Raw genomic sequence first — 18,786 nt, 5'->3', positions numbered from 1 at the left:
GGAATCCAGGATTGGAGCACATCACTTAGAACTGCATTACTTTAGGCTGAATTAATTAAAAAGATAATATCTCACTCTTCACAGCACATGTGAGCATGGTACCAACTTTCTTTCTCCTGTGAAAGCCTTTGTCTAAAACTGAAGGAAACTTAGTGAAAAAAAATTTTGAGAGTTTGGCTACTTATAGGAGCTTCTCCGTCCCTTTGTTTCAGAATACCTTAAACAACATATGTATGTCAGAACTGATCAAGCCCACCTGGCCTGGCTGCTAGGGAGAGGCATTCCTGTAGCTCTGGTCTGTTCATTGCAGAGTGTTTTGCCAGTTACCAGCATCAGGCAGGATGTTCTGTACCTCTGTGCAAGAGCTGAGAGTAGAGAATCTTAATACACTGTGATTATGCAGTGGTTTTGTTGTTTTTGTTAGTGTAAGTTTTCTTAAAGTGAAATGAAGGCTTTTTCCTTTAAACTGTTATCAGTGCTAATTATTGAGCAATGTATTGTACAATTTCTCTATCTCACTACCATTGGGGTAGTGTTTACATTTCTTTATTGTGCCTATATTATTGGTAATATCGCCTCAGATAACCAAGAAAACCCTGCCATTTGCCACATTATACTCAGCTTTAAAGTGTTTAACAGTGAGCTTACCTTACTCCATTATGCAGGGCAAGTGTGAAGTTTTCAGGCTTGGCCACTGTCATTTAAATGAAGAGACCACTTCATTTTGCAAAGTCAGAGTGTGTGCCTTGCACTCCTCCCTCCAGTGCAGCCACTCTCTCCGCATGGATCAGAGCCAAGGGATTACCAGCCAGGAAATTAATTGCCAAGGAGATTCTGACACTTCTGGTTAGTAAAAAAGCCTGAACAAAGAAGTGTGTTTTATGTGACGTTCTGAAGGTGCCAGGCTCCAGTTCTGATAAGTTTTTGGATGAGGAAGAGTTACAGAGATACAGGACTGCCCTCTGGTTTGCTGCTGCAGATTTCTGTGGTTGACTGCCAGCACAAGTCTGTCCCATTCAGATGATGCCACAGTGGTATATAGGGGAAGATAGGAATCTTTGAGATAAACCAGACTATTTAGGATTGATTTTTAGTTACCAAAAGCCCTTGTAAGTTCACTGGAAGTCAATTAAAGTTAGTGTGTGGAATGCAGGGGCAGAAAAAAAATTTGCCTTGGCTCTCCTCTAAGTGTGTTAGGCGATACTCCCATGTTCTGCCAAGAAGTCCTGCACAGTTTTCATTGCAACAGCTCAAACATACATCCTTAGATACAACACAGGACTGTTTATGGCATGTATGAGAGGATAGAAAAATGTTATCCCATGGCAAAAAAAGATGAAAGAAGGTAATGCTGCTGCTGCTGCCTGAAATGTCAAGTGTTACTAACTGCTAAAATGGGACAGAGACCTTTGCTAGCCCTGAATTTGCTAGGATGTGACAGGGATGACCAAGCCTAGCATGGATGTAGAAGGGAAATTTTGAGTGGAAGTCTGGTAAAAAAACCCAAGGGGTGGGGGGTCTTAGAGCAGAAATAAACTGTTGCATGTGCTGAAGCTTGTTAGACATGTTTCTTGGAGGTGTTAAGAGGAAGAGCCCAAATTACTTCCTCCAATCCAGTTGTGATGTCGTGGCTTTAACACACTGCTGCTTCTGTCAGATACTGAGGCTGGATTAATTCTATCAGGATCTCCTCTGTGAGGAAATACATGTTAAAACATTTATTGCCTAGTAAAGATTTTGGCATTGCTTATCACTGCCAGCATTTTTCTTTGTAGTTTCTGTGAAAAGTGTTCTGTGTTTTTAAGTCACTATATTCCCAGTTTTTGTTGGGGTTTTTAGTGCCTTTCATTGCTAAACATGGATCAGGCACTATCTCTAATCTGAACTGCAGCTTTCATAGTTTATATATGAGACACTAAGTGCATTTATTGAAAAAAAAGCTGTTATTCAATAGTCTATTTCTGCAGACAAAGCACTGGTATTTTTATCATATGAACAATTTGTATGTGTCCATGTGGTAAGCATAAGGGCTCTCTTTACAAAAAATTAGAAAGATATACTGATTGATTTACACAGGAAGATCCTGCTGAGGAATATATTTTCTTTCATTTTAAGTGGATCAGTGTTGGCTGTGCTGTAATTATAAAGTACTAAAAGTAGAATAAGGTGCATGGTTTTACAAAATCTGGCCCAAGGTTAAACTAAAGGAGGTGCATGTTTTTCAGCAAGTCCTGTCTACATGCTTAGTGCTAGTGCCCATATGCTTAATGCACCCTGAAAAGCAGATCCCATTTAAATATCTGACTTACACATTGCTCTTTATCCCCTTTAGGAACAAAGGATATTCAGTAAAAGAGGCAGTGGTTTAACTTTTTCTTAAGGGATCGAGTATTTTGCTAATCTTTCTGCATAGATAGATGACCCATTGTAACACTCCTTGAGTTTGGAAGAATTCAAAATCTTGTTAAAATGGTACTTTTTAGTTTTTCCTTATTTTCTCTTGCTATAGCCTTTAGTAGGTTTCTAAGTTGGTTCATGGGATTAAGCAGTTTGTCTCTGCTAATAAAAAATTGTATAAAGCTGCTGTAATATACAGTTACATTGTAACTCAAAGAGCCTGTTGATTCTAAACTGGTTCCAGTATATTTCCAAACCCATGCACTGAAAGGCAGTGTAAATTTTAACAGATTTTTGTCATTACAGCCTTACAATTTTTATAAAACAGCTCTGTCTTTATGCATTCATTAGGAGCCCCAGCTGTTGGGATATTTTGCTGGGTACTTTTTTCCTCCATTTTTTTTCTTCTCTAGGTATCTTTACTCTTGAGCTTTTATTTCTTGGCTCCACCACTCTGGCCTCTGCTGTGGAATGTAAAGATTATGAATATCTTCCAATTTTATTTTCTTGTGAACATGCTCTATGTTAAAGGAGAATATTATTACTTTTAGCATGGTTTGAACCCACAGCTCAATAACTAACTATAAGAGTTGCTAAAGCCCCACTCCTGCAGAGAGCTCAGTGGTTTGGACCCAGTCAAATTTAATGGGCTCCAGGCTGCCATAAGAGCTCATGTCAGCAGAGCAGCTCACAGAACCAGGATCAGTGCATCTTGGCCAGGAGCAATGGCTGGAATTTATCAAAGCCAAACAATATGGGGGGAGAACAGTTAACTTCAGGTTTAATATATACAGCAGGTCTGATTTCCATTGAAGTCAGATGAGTTATGGTGGCAGGAAGGAGGCCATAGTTTTTTGTCTTCTGCAGAAATGTGGGAAAACATCCAAAGTATTTAGTTCTGCCTCGTGTGTGCTGGTGTGCTTCTGTCAAAAGCAGGAACAGTATTTTCATTCTTCATACTATTTGCAAATAAGATGAAATACCTTATAGTAATGCCTCTTTATGATTACTTCCTTCTCATGTGTGCTGGCAGGAGTCCTCTGTGGTCTGTCTTTGCCAGTGAGAAAAATCCAGAAATAGAATATATGCTTTTAAGTGTGCTACACTAATATCTGTAGCAGTGCTAAGTGTCGAGCTGTTTAAGTTTTTCAATTTTTTTTTAAGCTATGTTCTGTATGTTTTTGTTAAAGATTGTACACAGCTGTACGTGAGTTCGGATTTGTAAAGAAGAGTAAGCCATTGCTCGCCTTGGGTACTGCCTGTGAGGGAGATTTTTAACATGGTTTTCCTGGAAATTCTCCAGCAGTTGCACGTAAAATCAATTTTTATCCTTAAATGCAAAGATCATGAAGCAGAAAATTTTGTAGTTGAGCCTCAGGTGGTTTTCTCTCCTTCCATATTCAGCCACTCCTAGAAGGTATCAGGCAGTACATTTCCTAGGCAACATTCACTGGCAGTCTTAGAAGCAGTGAAGGGCAGATGTTTGGCCAGTCTTTACCCTCTTCCCCATACAACTGTAGGAAGACCTCTCCCCCGTTTGTGCACTACTGCTTTGACTAGTTTGAGAGAGGAATGTCTAATGGAGTTGACAGGAATGTGGAGCTCTTTGCAATGTGAATTTCCTCTCTTGTGAGCTTATGACTTGAACAGGCATTGCACCTCCTTGCAATCATGCTGTAGAGGTGTTTCCTGAAGGCAGGAGTCCTTCCTGCAGCTCAAGCTGTAGAACTCCTGCCTGTAGCCACTTCTCAGAAAGCCTGTGGGGAGAGCTTGGGTGCATGTGTGATGGAGAAGAATGAGAGAAAAGCAGGCAGACCAGGCTGAAGACCATCAGTGCAGAGCCAGGATTTGAGGAAAGACCACCGTCATTGGCAATTGCACTGTAAAGACCAACATTACAGTTTCATCACTCAGTCAGCAGTGGGTCTTAAACCCTTCAGCAAATGGCCTTTGTCAACTTTCTTCTTCCAGCTGTGGTCTTTTGAGCCAAGTTTGAATTCTCTATCACTGGTGCACACTTCACCTGTCTTTTTTCTCCTCTGCTTTTCTTCTTGCTACTCTGCCTCTGGTCTCTTGGTTTATGCTGCAGGCACCAAATTACCCTGTATTTTTTTCATATGACCTTTACACAGAAGACAGGTGAAATGTAGGTGTAATTGGGGGACCTAAATGTGAAGAGCATTAAAAAAACAAAGTAGAAGTGAGCCAAACACATATATATAAGATTATTTTTGTAAAAGTGAATTCTGTGCATTGCTGAAGTCTTGGTAAAGTTGAAAGTTGTAATGGAGTTGTACCTGTGATGTTGCCTTTTAAAAAGGAAAAACTCTACAGCAAAAGGCTTTTGTGCAGTTAGCATAGCAGTTCAGATGCTCAGAGCAGCTCTCAGCTTGTGTGTCTCAAACACATACAGTTTACACCAAGAAAAATCCTGGAGCAAGTGGAAGTTGGAGGAGAGTTTGCCTGCACCCATGCAGTGGTGTGGAGCATGTAACACAGCCTGCAGGAGCTGTGCAGGGAGTGCTGCAGTGGAGGCAGCCAGGAAGGCAACTGGGAGAGCTGGGAAGCACTGCAGACAGCAGACAGGTAGGAAAAAGTGGTTGGGAGAAATACCAGGAGTGCTCAGCTTGTGGTTGGCCCCTTGTACCCTTCCAGGAGCAATTTAAGAGCACTTCTTCCCTTCTTCTCCCTTTAGGAGCTCCTTCATCCCCGTGCCCCAAGAACTCGTCATCCTCATGAAACCCTTTTGCATCTCTCCCTGCTTCAGCAGATCTCAGGAGAGTAGGGCTTCTCCTTGGAGAGCAGAGTTTTAACCAAAACATCCCTCTTTGAGAGCAATTGACTTGAGCATTTGGCTTGTGGTTTCTGCTACCAGTTCCTTCTCTGCTGCAGCCTCCTCACAAAAATGCAATTAGCCTGTCCTTGGGCAAGTCACAGATTGGGCAGATGGTTGAAGAGAGAGGTGGAGCTTTTTTTTTTTGTAACATTGCTAAAATGGGGAAGCTGTGATACTGTGCTTGAACCAAGGCAAATGTGACACAGAGCATCACTGCTGGTGGAGATGGTAAAGCCCAGTTATCATGGCAGCATGTATTGAAAAATTACCTCTCGACAGCTGGAAAAAGAAAAAGAGTAAAAAAAGCTGGAATTCCTGTACCATACCAGCTTCTCTTATTAGCGTCCCAGCTAGTAATACAAGAATGCAAATTTCAAGAAAAACAAGGCACTTGATTTTTGACAGAGTTATGGAAGAGAACATCAGAGAAGAAACAAACCTTAGAGTCATCAAGGCACCTTTCCTACCACTGTAAAATTCGAATGATTAATGTCCACAACATTTATGTTGATGTCCTGGTAGAATCTCATTTATTAGATTTTCAGGTTTAGCAAATAAAGATGCAATTTCTACCCATTGCTTTATAGTTGCATGCTCTGACACAGGAAATCAAGGGAGAGCTGTAAAACATTGCCCTTGATGGCGCTGCATTTTGCTGCTAACAGACTTAACTGTACTGTATACGTGAATATATGTATATTAAATGAAACAAGAACAAGATGTGATCCTATTGGGAAAGAATCCCTCAATATCCCGTAAGTTCCATTCACTCCACAGAATATCCTGGAGCCTACCAAAAAGCTGTCCAAAACCTGGAAACAGATACAGGCTGAGGGAGTTTGTTCCCAGCCTGACGAGCAAGCTGTGTTTGCCCTGTTGGCATTCTGTCACATCCATACTGGATAACTACTATATCAGAGATTAAAAGAAGGTCATGCTGTATTATGAACCACTGTCTTTATTTTTAGGATTAGATAACTTTTCTCTTTTTTTCCCCCCCACTGATTCTCTTTATGTCCTAAGGGCAGGTCCTTTCTCTTGGGTCAGGAATGTAATAAGGCAGGTTTTCCTCTCTCCAGGATATTGTGTCTGTCTCACTGTGTTTAAATTGCCACAGAAAGCTCTTCTGAGCAAAATACAGTATTTTCTTTGTACAAGAGCCAATGACTGACGTATCCATGGGGACTTCTCTGTCTTTAGCATTTAAACATACAAGTTGGATATGTTTAACCTATTGATAGGCAATGAAGGATTTACTGCAAGAGAACAAAAGGAAAAGCAGAAAGAAAATACCTTTTTTTTAATTGGGGGATTTAGAAATTTTATTGCTGTCGTTAGGGCAGCAAGATGAAAAACAATAACGAGACCTATATTTTCAGCTGAAAGAGGGAGGTGAAAAGCAAACAGTCCTGGTGAGCTGTGTCCTTTGAATTAGTATATTCCTATTTATTAGTAGTACAGTAGTACAGACTTCCCCAGTCCCATATGTAAAAAGTCATTTGATTCACCATGGTTAAAAAGCATTTGAGGCAAAAAGATGATTTCTGCTCAGCATACAGTAAACTCCACAAAATGCAGAAGTTCATTAGTTATTATTAGTTTGATCTCTCTTGGCCTTGTGCATTCCTTTCTTCTGAACTTGTATGCCCCATGAAACAGGGACAGTGTCTGTCCATGTGTTGCACTGAACCCCAGATCTTTTCTAAATTTTTAAATATGACTGTAAACCCAGTGGTGGCTGTGCTGGTCCAGGAAAGCTGTTGACCCCAACTGTTTGTTGCAACATCTCTGAGGTTCCTTTCAGTCTACCATTTATTTGGGCATGCCCTCTCAGACCCTGGAGTCCTCCTTTCTTACTGTTTCCATCCTCTCTTCCAGCTGTTGGTTTCCATGCTGCCCTTCTCCTGTGCCTGTCATCCCTGTCCTTCTATGTACACAGGCTATCTCAAGTTATAAATCATCATAATTTTTCAGTTGACTTAGGCTTCTAGTTTTGATCCCTCCCTTTCTTCACTGATTTGCTATTGCCAGTTCTCAAGGGACAGAAATGGGTATCCAGGACAGCACAGTAATAAATGAGCTTCAAGCATGAATTTGGCTGGAGTGCTGACTGGAGTCTCTTTTTATAATTAAGTATTAACAGTCATGGACACAGAATTCAAATGTTAAGTTTGTAAAATAGGCAAGTTACATTTCCTATTTTCCACGTACTGCACTTGTTTTTGAAATAACCATTTTTTAATTGAAACTTTCTTTATGTAGTGATTTTTTTTCTTAATGAGTAAAACATTTTTAGTCACACTGGAGTTAAAATATTTGCAATATATATATAACTGTGCTCATGAACAATTGTCACCCATGAACAAGTGACTACTTTTAGTAGAAATCAAAGATCTAAATATTTCTATGAATGTGGCGTTTAGATTTCCTGGGCCTTAAGTCTCTGCCTTTACTGTGGCCATGCTTTTATCCTGGTTTTGGCTGGGATAGAATTAATTTTCGTCCTAGTAGCTGGTACATTCTGTGTTTTGGATTCAGTATGAGAATAAGGTTGATAACATAAGGTTTTAGTAGTTGCTGAGCAGTGCCTACTCTAAGTCAAGGACTTTTCAGTTTCCCATGCTCTTCCAGGGAGCAGGTGCACAAGAAGCTGGGAGGGTACGCAGCCAGGAGCCGCTGAGCCAGACTGACCAAAGGGATATTCCATACCACAGAACGTTATGCTTAGGATATAAACCGGGGGAATTTGGCTGGGATGCACCGATTGCTGCTCAGGGGCGGTCTGGGCATCAGTGAGCAGGTGGTGACCAAGGGTATTGTGCATCACTTGTTTCTATTGGCTATTATTCATGTCCCTGTTCTTATCCCCCTTTTCATCATTATCATTATTAGAGCTATTATAGGTTTTGTTTTGGATTTTAAACTTTTCTTATCTCAAGCCATGTATTTTACCTTTATCCAATTCACCCCATCTTGCTGGCAGGGGCTGTTGGGAATGAACATGGTAGATAGTTGCTGGCTAGTTTTACACTGCTACAAGTATTAAAACGTCACATTCCTCTCACATGTAACCCAAAAATACCTGATTATGAAATGTGGCATGCCACTAGTCTTCATTTAGGTTTACAATCATGACCATATCTAGGGGGAGCAAGGGGCTTTGTTTGTTAATAGTGGAAAATGTTGAAAATTAAGTGTAGAGATGGAGTGACAAGATCAAACACTGTGAGGTGAGAAGTGCAGTGCACAGACAATTTAGTGTATTCATTATACACAGAGGAAATTGCTGTGCAGTGCTTTTAAGATCCAGCTGATCTTAACTGTGTGTATTCCATTTCAGCAAAGGTGTCAAGACTGTGGAGGCACTGACCTTCTTTGGGGCCAAATCAGCAAATTGTATAAATTGTCATGTTGCTAATCAGCGTTAGCAGAGACCTGTCACAACAGCATTTCTTAAATCTTCCATAAAGTATGAAAGACAGCCGCAAGAACTCTAATAGAATAACAAGAAATGCATCCAAAGGAAAGGAAGCAGGATTGGAGATAGTTATCTGAGCTTCTCCACAGGCATGTGCCTATGTGGAAGTGCAGAGTTCTTCATGTATAGCTATAGCTTCAACTTGGCTTTAGGAACTGCAACCAGCTTAAGCATTTATGCCACCATAAGGGCTTAAAGCAGCTTAAGTGCTTCTTCTGTCTCAGGAACTAAAAAGGCTTAAGTACTTATGCCACCCTAAGGACACGGGGTCAAAAGTGTACTCTCAACTTGAGCAGCAGGGAGGAGACATTGGTCTCTTGGGGCTGTTAACCTGGTTATGCCTGCAAATGATCTTTAGTAAGGAAAGGGCAGAGGGATCTGTACCTATTTTCCATCAGATAAAAGGAAATTAAAATGCGTGCATTGTTCTAACAGAGAGTCACAGAGGTTAGAGAGAGACTCGATTGCAGTGATTGGAATGTGTCCGAGAAGTCTGCTGGCAATTTCACTCCATGGAGATGCATCTTTTTTCCTCCTCACAATGAGATTTCTATTGTCACAGGAGATTTCCTGGCTCACCAGGACCTCCTTTATATCCTGACTTTTTTACAATGCTTTTGTCTGTTCATCTTGCTGTGGATCATGGAGTCAACCTTTATCAAGATGCTAATGAGATGGTAGGGAGGCCTGTCTGATGTCATCTCTCGGTTGTCTGACTACCTAAAATGGTAACAAGGAGCAGTGATGAGTCGCATATTGCATCCCTGGGGAGCAGGCAAGCTTGGGGACTTGCTTAGATTCTGCCCTGTCAGTATTCTGAACACTGATACTCTTTTTGCAGTCACTTGGCTATCTCAGGAAGCTGTGTAGGTCAAGAACCTCAGAATTATGCACACCACTCATGAACAAGTGACTACTTTTAGTAGAAATCAAAGATCTAAATACTTCTATGAATGTGGCCTTTAGATTTCCTGGGCCTTAAGTCTCTGCCTTTACTGTGGCTATCTAGAAGATAGTCTTTTCTGACGTTTGTTGTTAGGAGGGGTACATTCACAAGCACGAGGTACTCAGAGGCTTTGGTAATAGTCTCAAGTCTAAAGGGAGTGAGAGATCTGTACTTACACCTAAGTGGTGACAGGGAAGTTTGAATTCTGTTGCACCAAGTCTGGTGAACTCTGGTGTACCTCACATTATTCTGATCAAGAAGGTTGAAGTTGTACTAGGGCAGGTGAAGAGGCTTAGAGAGCCACTGATGGACTAATACAGTCCTCAAAGTAGCAATGGGGAACCTAGGAACAAAATGACAAATGGGACTCAGGGACTTCCCCACCTCAAGTCAAAGCAAGTTAAGGGGGGAATGAGGACTTGGTCATTGTAGAGAAGACCAGAAGGAACTAGTTTGTTTAATCCAGCAAATGAAGACAGAGAGGAGAGTGCCGTCTGCCAGTTAGTTAGGGTGGGGAAGGGAGAGAACTAAACACTCTGCAGGGAAGCAGAGCTGTTTAAGCTAAAGGATAGTGTTGGCACGAGAACAAATGAATATAACTTGGCTGTGAATAAATCAAAGCTAGAAATTAGTTGCTAACCCACAGAAGAGTGAGTTCCTAGAAGCGCCTTCCACTGGGAGCAGAGGGGGCTGATCACCAATGTACTTAGAAGATGAAGCTCTGTTCATGACCAGGATTATGTGCAGTGGGGCTTGCCATAGCGAGGGGATGGGTTTGATGACCAGGAATCTTTTTCTAACTGTATGTAAGCTTAAGGATGCTCCCTATGCAAAACACAGAAATAAAAGTGCTCCCTGCAGGACTTGCAGGTCAGGGACAGCTAATCCCCTTCCAAACCACCTTCAGAGCTATCCAGTCTGGTACTGCCAGACACAGCCTCTGCACATTTCCTCTCTGCAGCCTGTGGGCTCCACAGCTCTTTTGTGCAGCTGTGGGATGAGCTGTGTTTAGCAGCTGTTCCACTTCGATGCTTCTGCACCTTTTGCACTTTGTCCCCCATGCATCAAATGCAGCAACTCTGCTGGCTTGAGGGACTTTTTGTGGCAGTACAGTACAGAGGGAGATTTGTGCTAGAAGATGGTTTAAACACTGCTTCTGCTTGATATCAGTGGTGAGATCTAGTGAGAAGTTATTTAGAACCTCCTTTTAAAATTTTTAAAATACAGGGAAATAACTGTGAGAAGATAAAAGTCTGAAATTGTCATTGTATAACTGAAAGTAAATCTAATTTTGGCAATGGTGATATGCCTTCCGCTCTGCCACTAACTTACCACATTATACCAATACAGCATGGTCTCTTCCCAGTTTTCTCCTCCACTCTAGGATAGTATGTCTAGGTTAAAAAACAGAAACGTGAGACTCTCCCAGAGTATTCTGCTCTTGCCACCAAATAGCTCTTGACTTTCAGATGCAATCTCAATTGCAGCGACATTCTTTTTCTGATGTTCCTAACTTTTTCCATTGGTATGGAGAGGCTTTTCCTCCTGCTGTTTGACTACTGTGAGAGCACATTTGGCCTTTGTTTATGTATTGAATAGCTAACGGGTAACATGCAGTCAGCTAGGACGTGTATATTCTCCTTTCTTCTAAAAACCCTCGTGGAGGAGGGAAATGGAACACTAAGATTATTGCAGATCCTACCTCCAGTGTCACCTCACCTCATCTGCTACAATATGAAGTAACACGTGTGGTGGTTATGGATTATATGAGAACATGCATGATTTAGGGCGTTCCCTTTTTCAGTAGTATTTCTTACTATGTAAGCATTTATGCTTCCAGGATACTGCGGATTGAGTTTCCCATTACCTCTGTTTTTTGAGCTTGCCCAGTAGAGATGACAGCCAAACTTCAGCCTTGATTTCAATTAATCTGGTGGGGTTTTATGCTCTGGAATTCAAAGGCAGGTCATTCTGAGACCAAAATCAGTATTTAGGCCAGCTCCCTCTGTTCGTTTTAGGGTATTTTGGAACTGGATGATAATAATAACATTTTTAAAGAAAAGAAAATGAGCCAGGACAAACAGAGGTTTGGTAATGAGCATTGAAGTAGCATGAAAGTGACTGGTATCTTACAAATGACCCCTGTTTAGCAGCTTTTTGGAGCTGTGTGCAACGGGAGATAGCTTGTAGAATTCCGGCTTTTAATGGAGGCTTTTTTTTCAGGTCAGGAATTCTTAATAATTCTGAGCTGGTGCTTCAGAGCCTTATGCTAGCAAACCCGACACTAGGGAGTAATATCATTGGCTTTCATGCGCCTATTTACTGTAATAAGGATTACGGACATAAGTAAAACTTGCAGGTTTGGGCCCATGAAATTAAAAGAAAAGCCTTTTCACACCCTGAAACTGCATCAAAATTCAATTTCACCAGGAAAAAAAAATCCTTCTGATCTAGTCCCTGGAATGTGACATTTTATGGGTGTAATAAGGTTACAAACAGATTATAAATTGAAACCCTATAAATCCTTATTGTACTGAACCAAAGCTTCTGCTTTGCATAATACTCTTATTCCTGACTGTTCTTTGTTTTACAAGCTCAAAACTGTTCATTTCCTCTCATAATAGAGACCAGGGAGCCAAAAACACCATGTAAAATCCAAAGGTAATTATCTGAGTCAAAGAACCTGAATGCCAGAGTTAACAAACTTCTGAACTTTTCTAAATGGTATTGTTTGCACAGTGAGACCTCCCTCTTCTTTAAACATGTCGCAAAAATTGCATTCTTTCTGCCAAATGGTAATGGTGAAAAATCCCAGTGTATATTTAGTTCCTGGATTGTATTTGTGTAGTTCTGCCTATATGTCCATAGGAGATGACTGACATCATAACTTGAGCAAGTGAGGGTGTTTGAATCTCGGATTACAAACACTGTGAATCTCCTTACCTGAGAGCACTGCTGGTGCTGATTTTATGTCTAGCAAGTTTCTTTCTCCAGACCAACCTTTCAGTATTTGGACATGTTTGTACGTCTGCTAAAATATCACCCCATTGCAAAAAGCAGTTAAGCAGCTCACCTGTGAACCAAATAAATTACCCAGATTAGCAGATCACAGGCTCATTTCTTCCAGGCTTTCCCTAAAAGTGAGGATCCTCAGAGGGATTGAATGAGAATGGGTTGGATTTGCAGGTGAGCTCTCAGGGGCCACTTGGAGCATCAGAGCAATCAGGGAAAACAACACAAAGAGGGGTTTGATTGTAGGAAGAGGAGAGAATCTAGGAAAGGACTGATAGGATAAGAGAGCAGGGCAAATGTGCATGGAGGGCCACAGTTGTGAGAGACCAGAGGATGATCACACGATATTTGACAGGTAAGCCAGTGATGGAGAGAGGCAAATGATAAAGTCACCACTCTTGGCAAGCTTTGTCAGCTGCTGCAGTGAGCCTGGGCTGGGGAGGGAGTGAGGAAAGGACTTTTAGGCCCATGAGAAAGGTCAGTTTTAGCGGATGCTCCTGCTGTTAAAGGCTAGAGGTCTGGAGCACAGGGAGCAAGCTCATTTGTAGGGACAAAGAGAAAAAACTGTCCTATAGAGATTTTCTCTGAAAGAGCCTCCATGATGCCTGAGTGTCCACATGGGAAGAGGTAAAAGGAAGTGCTGTTGTGAAGTGAGTGATCCAGCCTTGAGGTTTTTGTATCAAATGGAAAGCCTGTGTCACACACTCAAGTTTCATCCTCTTCGTGGCTGTGTAGGTTTAATCACATAACGCAAAGTCTGTAAAGTTTACAGAGAGATTTGGCCATTAATTACTTGAATGCATTGAATTTTGTCCTGTTATTTCTTTCTCTTTCAAGAGCACACATTACCCTCATTGTATCCTTTTGATGCCATTTCACAGCACAGGGCATGTGTACGCTTCTGGCACAGGTGTGTGTATTACGAATGGCTACAGACCTGCACCAGAAACATAAACTCTTGCAGATTACAAGTCGTATGTTGCCCAGCACCTCTGCTCTGTTCATGCATCCTGTGCCTCATAACAACTTTTAAGAAATGGCAGTAAGGTTTCAGAAAATGAGCTATCATCTTTTATAGACAAGGGATGTCTGTTTCCCATGGTGATGGTGCATAATTTTGAACACACTTGATTTTATGTAGCTTTCTGTTTGAATTCAAGACTTTAGAAAAGACTGGGATTACCTTCTTTGTGTTCCAGTATGAACTACTGAGTTTCTGTACGGCTGGCATTTTCTGTGGGCCCATTCTGGAACAGATACAGATTTTTTCCCTGTGCTGTGATCAAATAAAAACTGGAAAGATTTTTCGGTGGTACTTTAGTGGGAATAATATCATTCGCTGTGTAATGCAGCCATCTAGTGGCACAATGACGGAAGTGTGGAATGGTTTCTCCAAGAGAGTCTGGGAGGATGAGTCAGGTAGCTCCAGTTGGAAAAAAACTTCTAAAGTCCATGTACAGTTTTCTTTTCTGTTGTTTTCTAAAGCTGTGAAAAAAAATTCAAACATTAAACCTTAAAAAAAAACCCAACAATTTTGAGGCTGGCCCTGCTTCACCTGCCTATTTCCAATAAACACAGGGAATTAAATCCATTTTGAAATGCTTTTCTGAACTAGATCTTAGTGAAAGAAACAGAACAAGCTACTTTTGTGGAAGAGTACAAAGTACACAGCCCTGTCCTGCTTCTGGATACACTCACGTGGATGACACTGACCATAGCAAGACGTGCCTGCAAGTCAGCAGGGCTGGGGCAGCTGTCACTCCCACACACATTCAGACAGAGCCAGACTTGGCAGTGGCAAAAACTGGCTTGATGTATGCTCCAGTACTCAGAGTTTCCTTTCACAGTGTGTAGGGGTTTATTTTCCATGCCATGACCTGTACATTTACTGAACCAAATACATTTACTGAAAGAAAACATGGGTAATGAAGTGAGTTAAAATTTGGGATGGAAACTTGGTTTAGCAGTTCTGTTGATTTTTCAGGTCGGAGGATATGTTTCTAAAGGTCTGATTTTGTAAACCTTGTTTATGTTGAGCAGTACTTAAGAACGCTTCCCTGCTCTGCAAAAGCAGTATCCGATGTGAATCACACAAGTGGAGCCGTGCATGTGATTATCCAGGATCCATTTATCAACTTGTATCCCTGAGGCCTGATCCAAAGCCTGTTGATCTCAGTAGAAACAAATTCATAGGCCTTAGTGGACTTCCAGTAAGATCTATAATTTGAACCCTGTGGTCACTCGGGAGTGCAGATGATCTTATTCTTTCAGTACCACAAGGAACTGGTTCACACCTGAACTCTGGTGCTCTTCCAATGTGAAATTGCAATAAGGCTGCAGCTGATGTTGTATTTCTGTTAATCTGTAATCTCTGTTCTGCCTGAACAGCACATCAACAATGACCACATACACGGTGAGAAGAAAGAGTTCGTGTGCCGATGGCTGGACTGTTCCCGGGAGCAGAAACCTTTCAAAGCCCAATATATGCTGGTGGTCCACATGAGGAGACATACAGGGGAAAAGCCACACAAATGCACTGTGAGTAAAGGGGCCTGAGTTCCAGGCTTGCACAGGGAAGCTGGGGCTGTTCAGAGAACAGAGCAGGACAAGTGCTGCATTCACTGAGCTCTTGTCTGTCAGACGCTTGTGGAGAAGAGACTGCCATGTCTGCTTCATTATACAGCACAACCAGATCACAAAGGCTTTAGGAGAGGGATTCCCTGGATGATTTGACCCACTTCCTCAAGTTAAAAGTACAAAGAAGCCCCAAAAGGCATTATTATACAGGACTCAGTTTGCTTAATTATTTAAAAGCACTTTCTCTTACAGAGCTGGATATTACTTCTGGCCACCAGCCTCCTGATGGCTTTGCAATGTATTTTGGTCTTAGTTGAAGGACACAAATACTGTGCTCTCCTGTAAGAGAAGATTTACATAATGCTGGAAGCATTTTAGCTTGAGCTGTGGTGGAGTTTGCCTGCGTAAAATTAAAACCCTCCAAATCAAAACTACATTGGACAAGGTTATGAAGGTTTTGAAAATTTCTAAGCTTTTATAAGTCCACTTTTACTGTTTCCTGCAGGTCTAAAGGGTAAAATTAAACCAGACTTATTTCTTTCCTGCAGTTTGAAGGTTGTACAAAGGCCTACTCCAGACTAGAAAACTTGAAAACGCACTTGAGATCTCACACTGGAGAGAAACCATACGTGTGCGAACATGAAGGCTGCAACAAAGCTTTCTCCAATGCATCTGACAGGGCCAAGCACCAAAACAGGACTCATTCCAATGAGGTAAGTAAGCACAGCTTCAAAAGATTAATATAATTCATTGTTGAACAGACTTACAGTGTGGTCATAGCAATGTATTACAGAGGACAGGCACAGCAACCCTCAGCAACCTGAAAGGAATGTAAGTTCTGGATGGCTCTTACCAGCACAGTATGTCATACAGACCTGGCATTTTATTACAAGTAGAAGAGTTTTGAATGAGGGACTCTAATGGAAACACATGCTTTAACGAGGGACAGATCCTGTTTTCCCTGTAGAGCTGGGATCATTTTTCCCTCTGGAGTGGGAAGGGCTTGTTGAGTGCCTGGAGCCATCCCCATGCCTGTGTTGGCACCAGGCATCTGCTGGGATGCAGCTTCCCCAGCATACTTTGGGGTGCGGCAGACAGCCACAGTCTGCACATTTGAAGTCAGAGGTTGCCTTTTAAGTTCTGACTTATGCTTTTTTCTTCTTCTCTAGCCTCTTTCAGTCTTTCTTTCCATCCTGAACAGACTTCATGGACTAGGGATGCAGCAGAGGAAATACGACCTTTCTCAAGGAAACCAGCTGTGGCAGTCACAGCCGTTTCCCAAACTCTCAGTGTAACATCTCATTATTACTGTGTTTCCTGTTACTGCTGCCTCCTTTTTCAGGAATCACACCATCTTCTTGCATTGTCCATGTTTTATTGCCCCATTTCAAGTTGCACGGAGTCACATCATCTCAATCTCACATCTCAGAGTCCACTCTCTCCTCCTTGACATGTCGCTATACTCCTTCACCTCTAGCCTAAACCTGGAAGGGCGGGACATACCACAGCAGCTATATCCATTTCCACACAGCTTGTGTCTTTCTCTGGCTGTCTGTCGGGTCTGTTGCAGGTACTCACTAGGGCTGGCAGATCTCCAGGGAGCATTTGTTTTCTTCCAGTCCCTGGTCACTGCAGCATCTCTTCAGTCACAAGGGGAACAGAGGGCATTGCACATCTCAGAGTTTCCTCATCCCTGCTATGTGTGTTTTCAGCAGCCCAACTAATAATGGCACTGAAGCCCTGCAGTGATTTTGTGAATGGTCACCAAGGTAGAAAGGAAGTTCACCAAGTCTTGCCAATAGCTGCCTGAGCTTTTTTTTTTTCCATTCACTGTCTGAACCAATCTGTATGTTGCCTAGCTGATGAGTTAGACCTTCTCATACTTAATGATGTGACCTGCCCCTGTGTTAAAAATCAGAATTTTGTGTCTAACAGTAAGTCAACCAGAGAAATTTTATGCTGCACATCATTTCTGGTAGGTGCAGCCACAGGGGCAAATGAAACGTTTCCTTCACCATCACTTCACACCAAAACAAACTAATCTAAGGCAGGGTATACTGGTGGAGTGATGTGAATACCATGAAAAGCACAGACCAAATTCAGCACTTGCTTGCAGTACCATTTTGGTTTTAAGTAGGTAACCTACAGAGAGCTTTAAAAGCAGCTGACATATCTTGATGAAGGTATGCCTTACTCATGCAGAAGAGAGCTAAGTGACTTGTACTTCCATAGCAACTTGTGAAAACCTGCCTCAGTAGCTCAACATCATGTTTAAATTGCTCATTTTTGCTCCTCTTCAAGTAAATGGGAGGGTTTTTTCCACTGATGTCAGTGAAAGCAGGCTCAGGCCTTAGACGGCTATGAAGAAGCTGTATTTGTCAAAGACTGCTCCACAGTGCCATGTGTAAGCAGACAGAGAACCCCTCTCAGAAACTCTGCATGAGGGTCTCTTTCTATTTTTTGAAGGCTAGTATAAAAAACCCCTTTAAAATAGTAGTTTCTTGGAAACAATTCAGTAATAAAAGTGAGTGAACAATACTTTGCTTCCTGAGGCAATTAAAGGATTTAGGAAGTGCTCAACTCTTCTTTCTAATCCCCTCATAATACAAGAACAAAGGCTTTGTTAAATTATAAGACAGTGAATTTACTTTATTCTACATGTCTTACTGAACTATAGAAATTCACAGATAAAGTGGTTTCTAAAAAAAATGAGTGATGAGTTATGCTAGTAGCAGTTAATAGTACTAGTGCATATATTGCTGCAACATGAAAATGCTCATGGCACTGTATCTTATGCTTTGACATCATACTGGTGATCTAAATAGCCAGAAAAAAATGCTTCCTCAGTTAATTCTGGCTGAACAAGTGGCCCAGCATCTTTTGAAGGGGCTGTTTGCCTCTCAGTGTCAAGTAGTAGGTACTAGACATACTGGAAACACTATCAAACTGCTGAGGGCAAGGGACAGGATTGAAATTTAGACCAGTCTTCATAAACCGCCACAGCTGTGTTGACTCTTCTGCTGAGATAAGTGAAAGCTGTGCCAGTTGGTACCATGAGAGACTCTGCCCCCTCAGTCAACTATGCAGCATTAATTGTTACCTTCTGAACCAAGGGGAACTAATGGGCTTCACTAGGTGTAGCTGCAGTTTGATAGGACAAGGGATAATGGCTTTAAACTGGAAGAGGGTAGATTTAGATTAGTTATAAGAAAGAAATTATTTACTGTGAGGGGAGTGAGGCACAGACAGAGATTGCCCAGAAAAGCTGTGGATGCCCCATTCCTGGAAGTATTCAAGGCCAGGTGTGAATGTGGTTTTGAGCAACCTGGTCTGGTGGAAGGTGTCCCTGACTGTGGGGTATGCCCAGCCCCTGCCCTGGAGGGATGTCTGCTGAGCTTGCGTAATAGCCCAGCAGGACTCCCTGGGAAGGCAACCACTTCTTTGGTCACGGCAAGAAAAGACAGACCCACAATCCCTTAGGAGACCCTATGCAGATCCTTTGTAACCCATTGGCCTTTACCCTATAAAAGCTTGCCCTCT

The 18,786-nt window shown here is 41.8% G+C and overlaps 1 protein-coding gene across 5 annotated transcripts in view; it reads left to right on the top strand.

Moving 5' to 3' along the window:
- The window catches only part of GLI3 (GLI family zinc finger 3), a 207,295-nt gene that overhangs the window by 176,054 nt on the left and 12,455 nt on the right, over positions 1 to 18,786 (top strand). For all 5 annotated transcript variants that reach the window (XM_032103672.1, XM_032103702.1, XM_032103692.1 and 2 more), the window contains 2 exons: positions 15,058 to 15,207; positions 15,795 to 15,959. In XM_032103672.1, the coding sequence (XP_031959563.1) occupies positions 15,058 to 15,207; positions 15,795 to 15,959 (315 nt within the window). The remainder of the gene's footprint in view (positions 1 to 15,057; positions 15,208 to 15,794; positions 15,960 to 18,786) is intronic.

Source organism: Corvus moneduloides, chromosome 1, assembly GCF_009650955.1.
Source record: "Corvus moneduloides isolate bCorMon1 chromosome 1, bCorMon1.pri, whole genome shotgun sequence".
NCBI classification, from domain to species: Eukaryota; Metazoa; Chordata; class Aves; order Passeriformes; family Corvidae; genus Corvus; species Corvus moneduloides.
The sequence above is the reverse complement of the archived record's forward strand: the minus strand, read 5'-3'. Positions and strand labels throughout refer to the sequence as shown.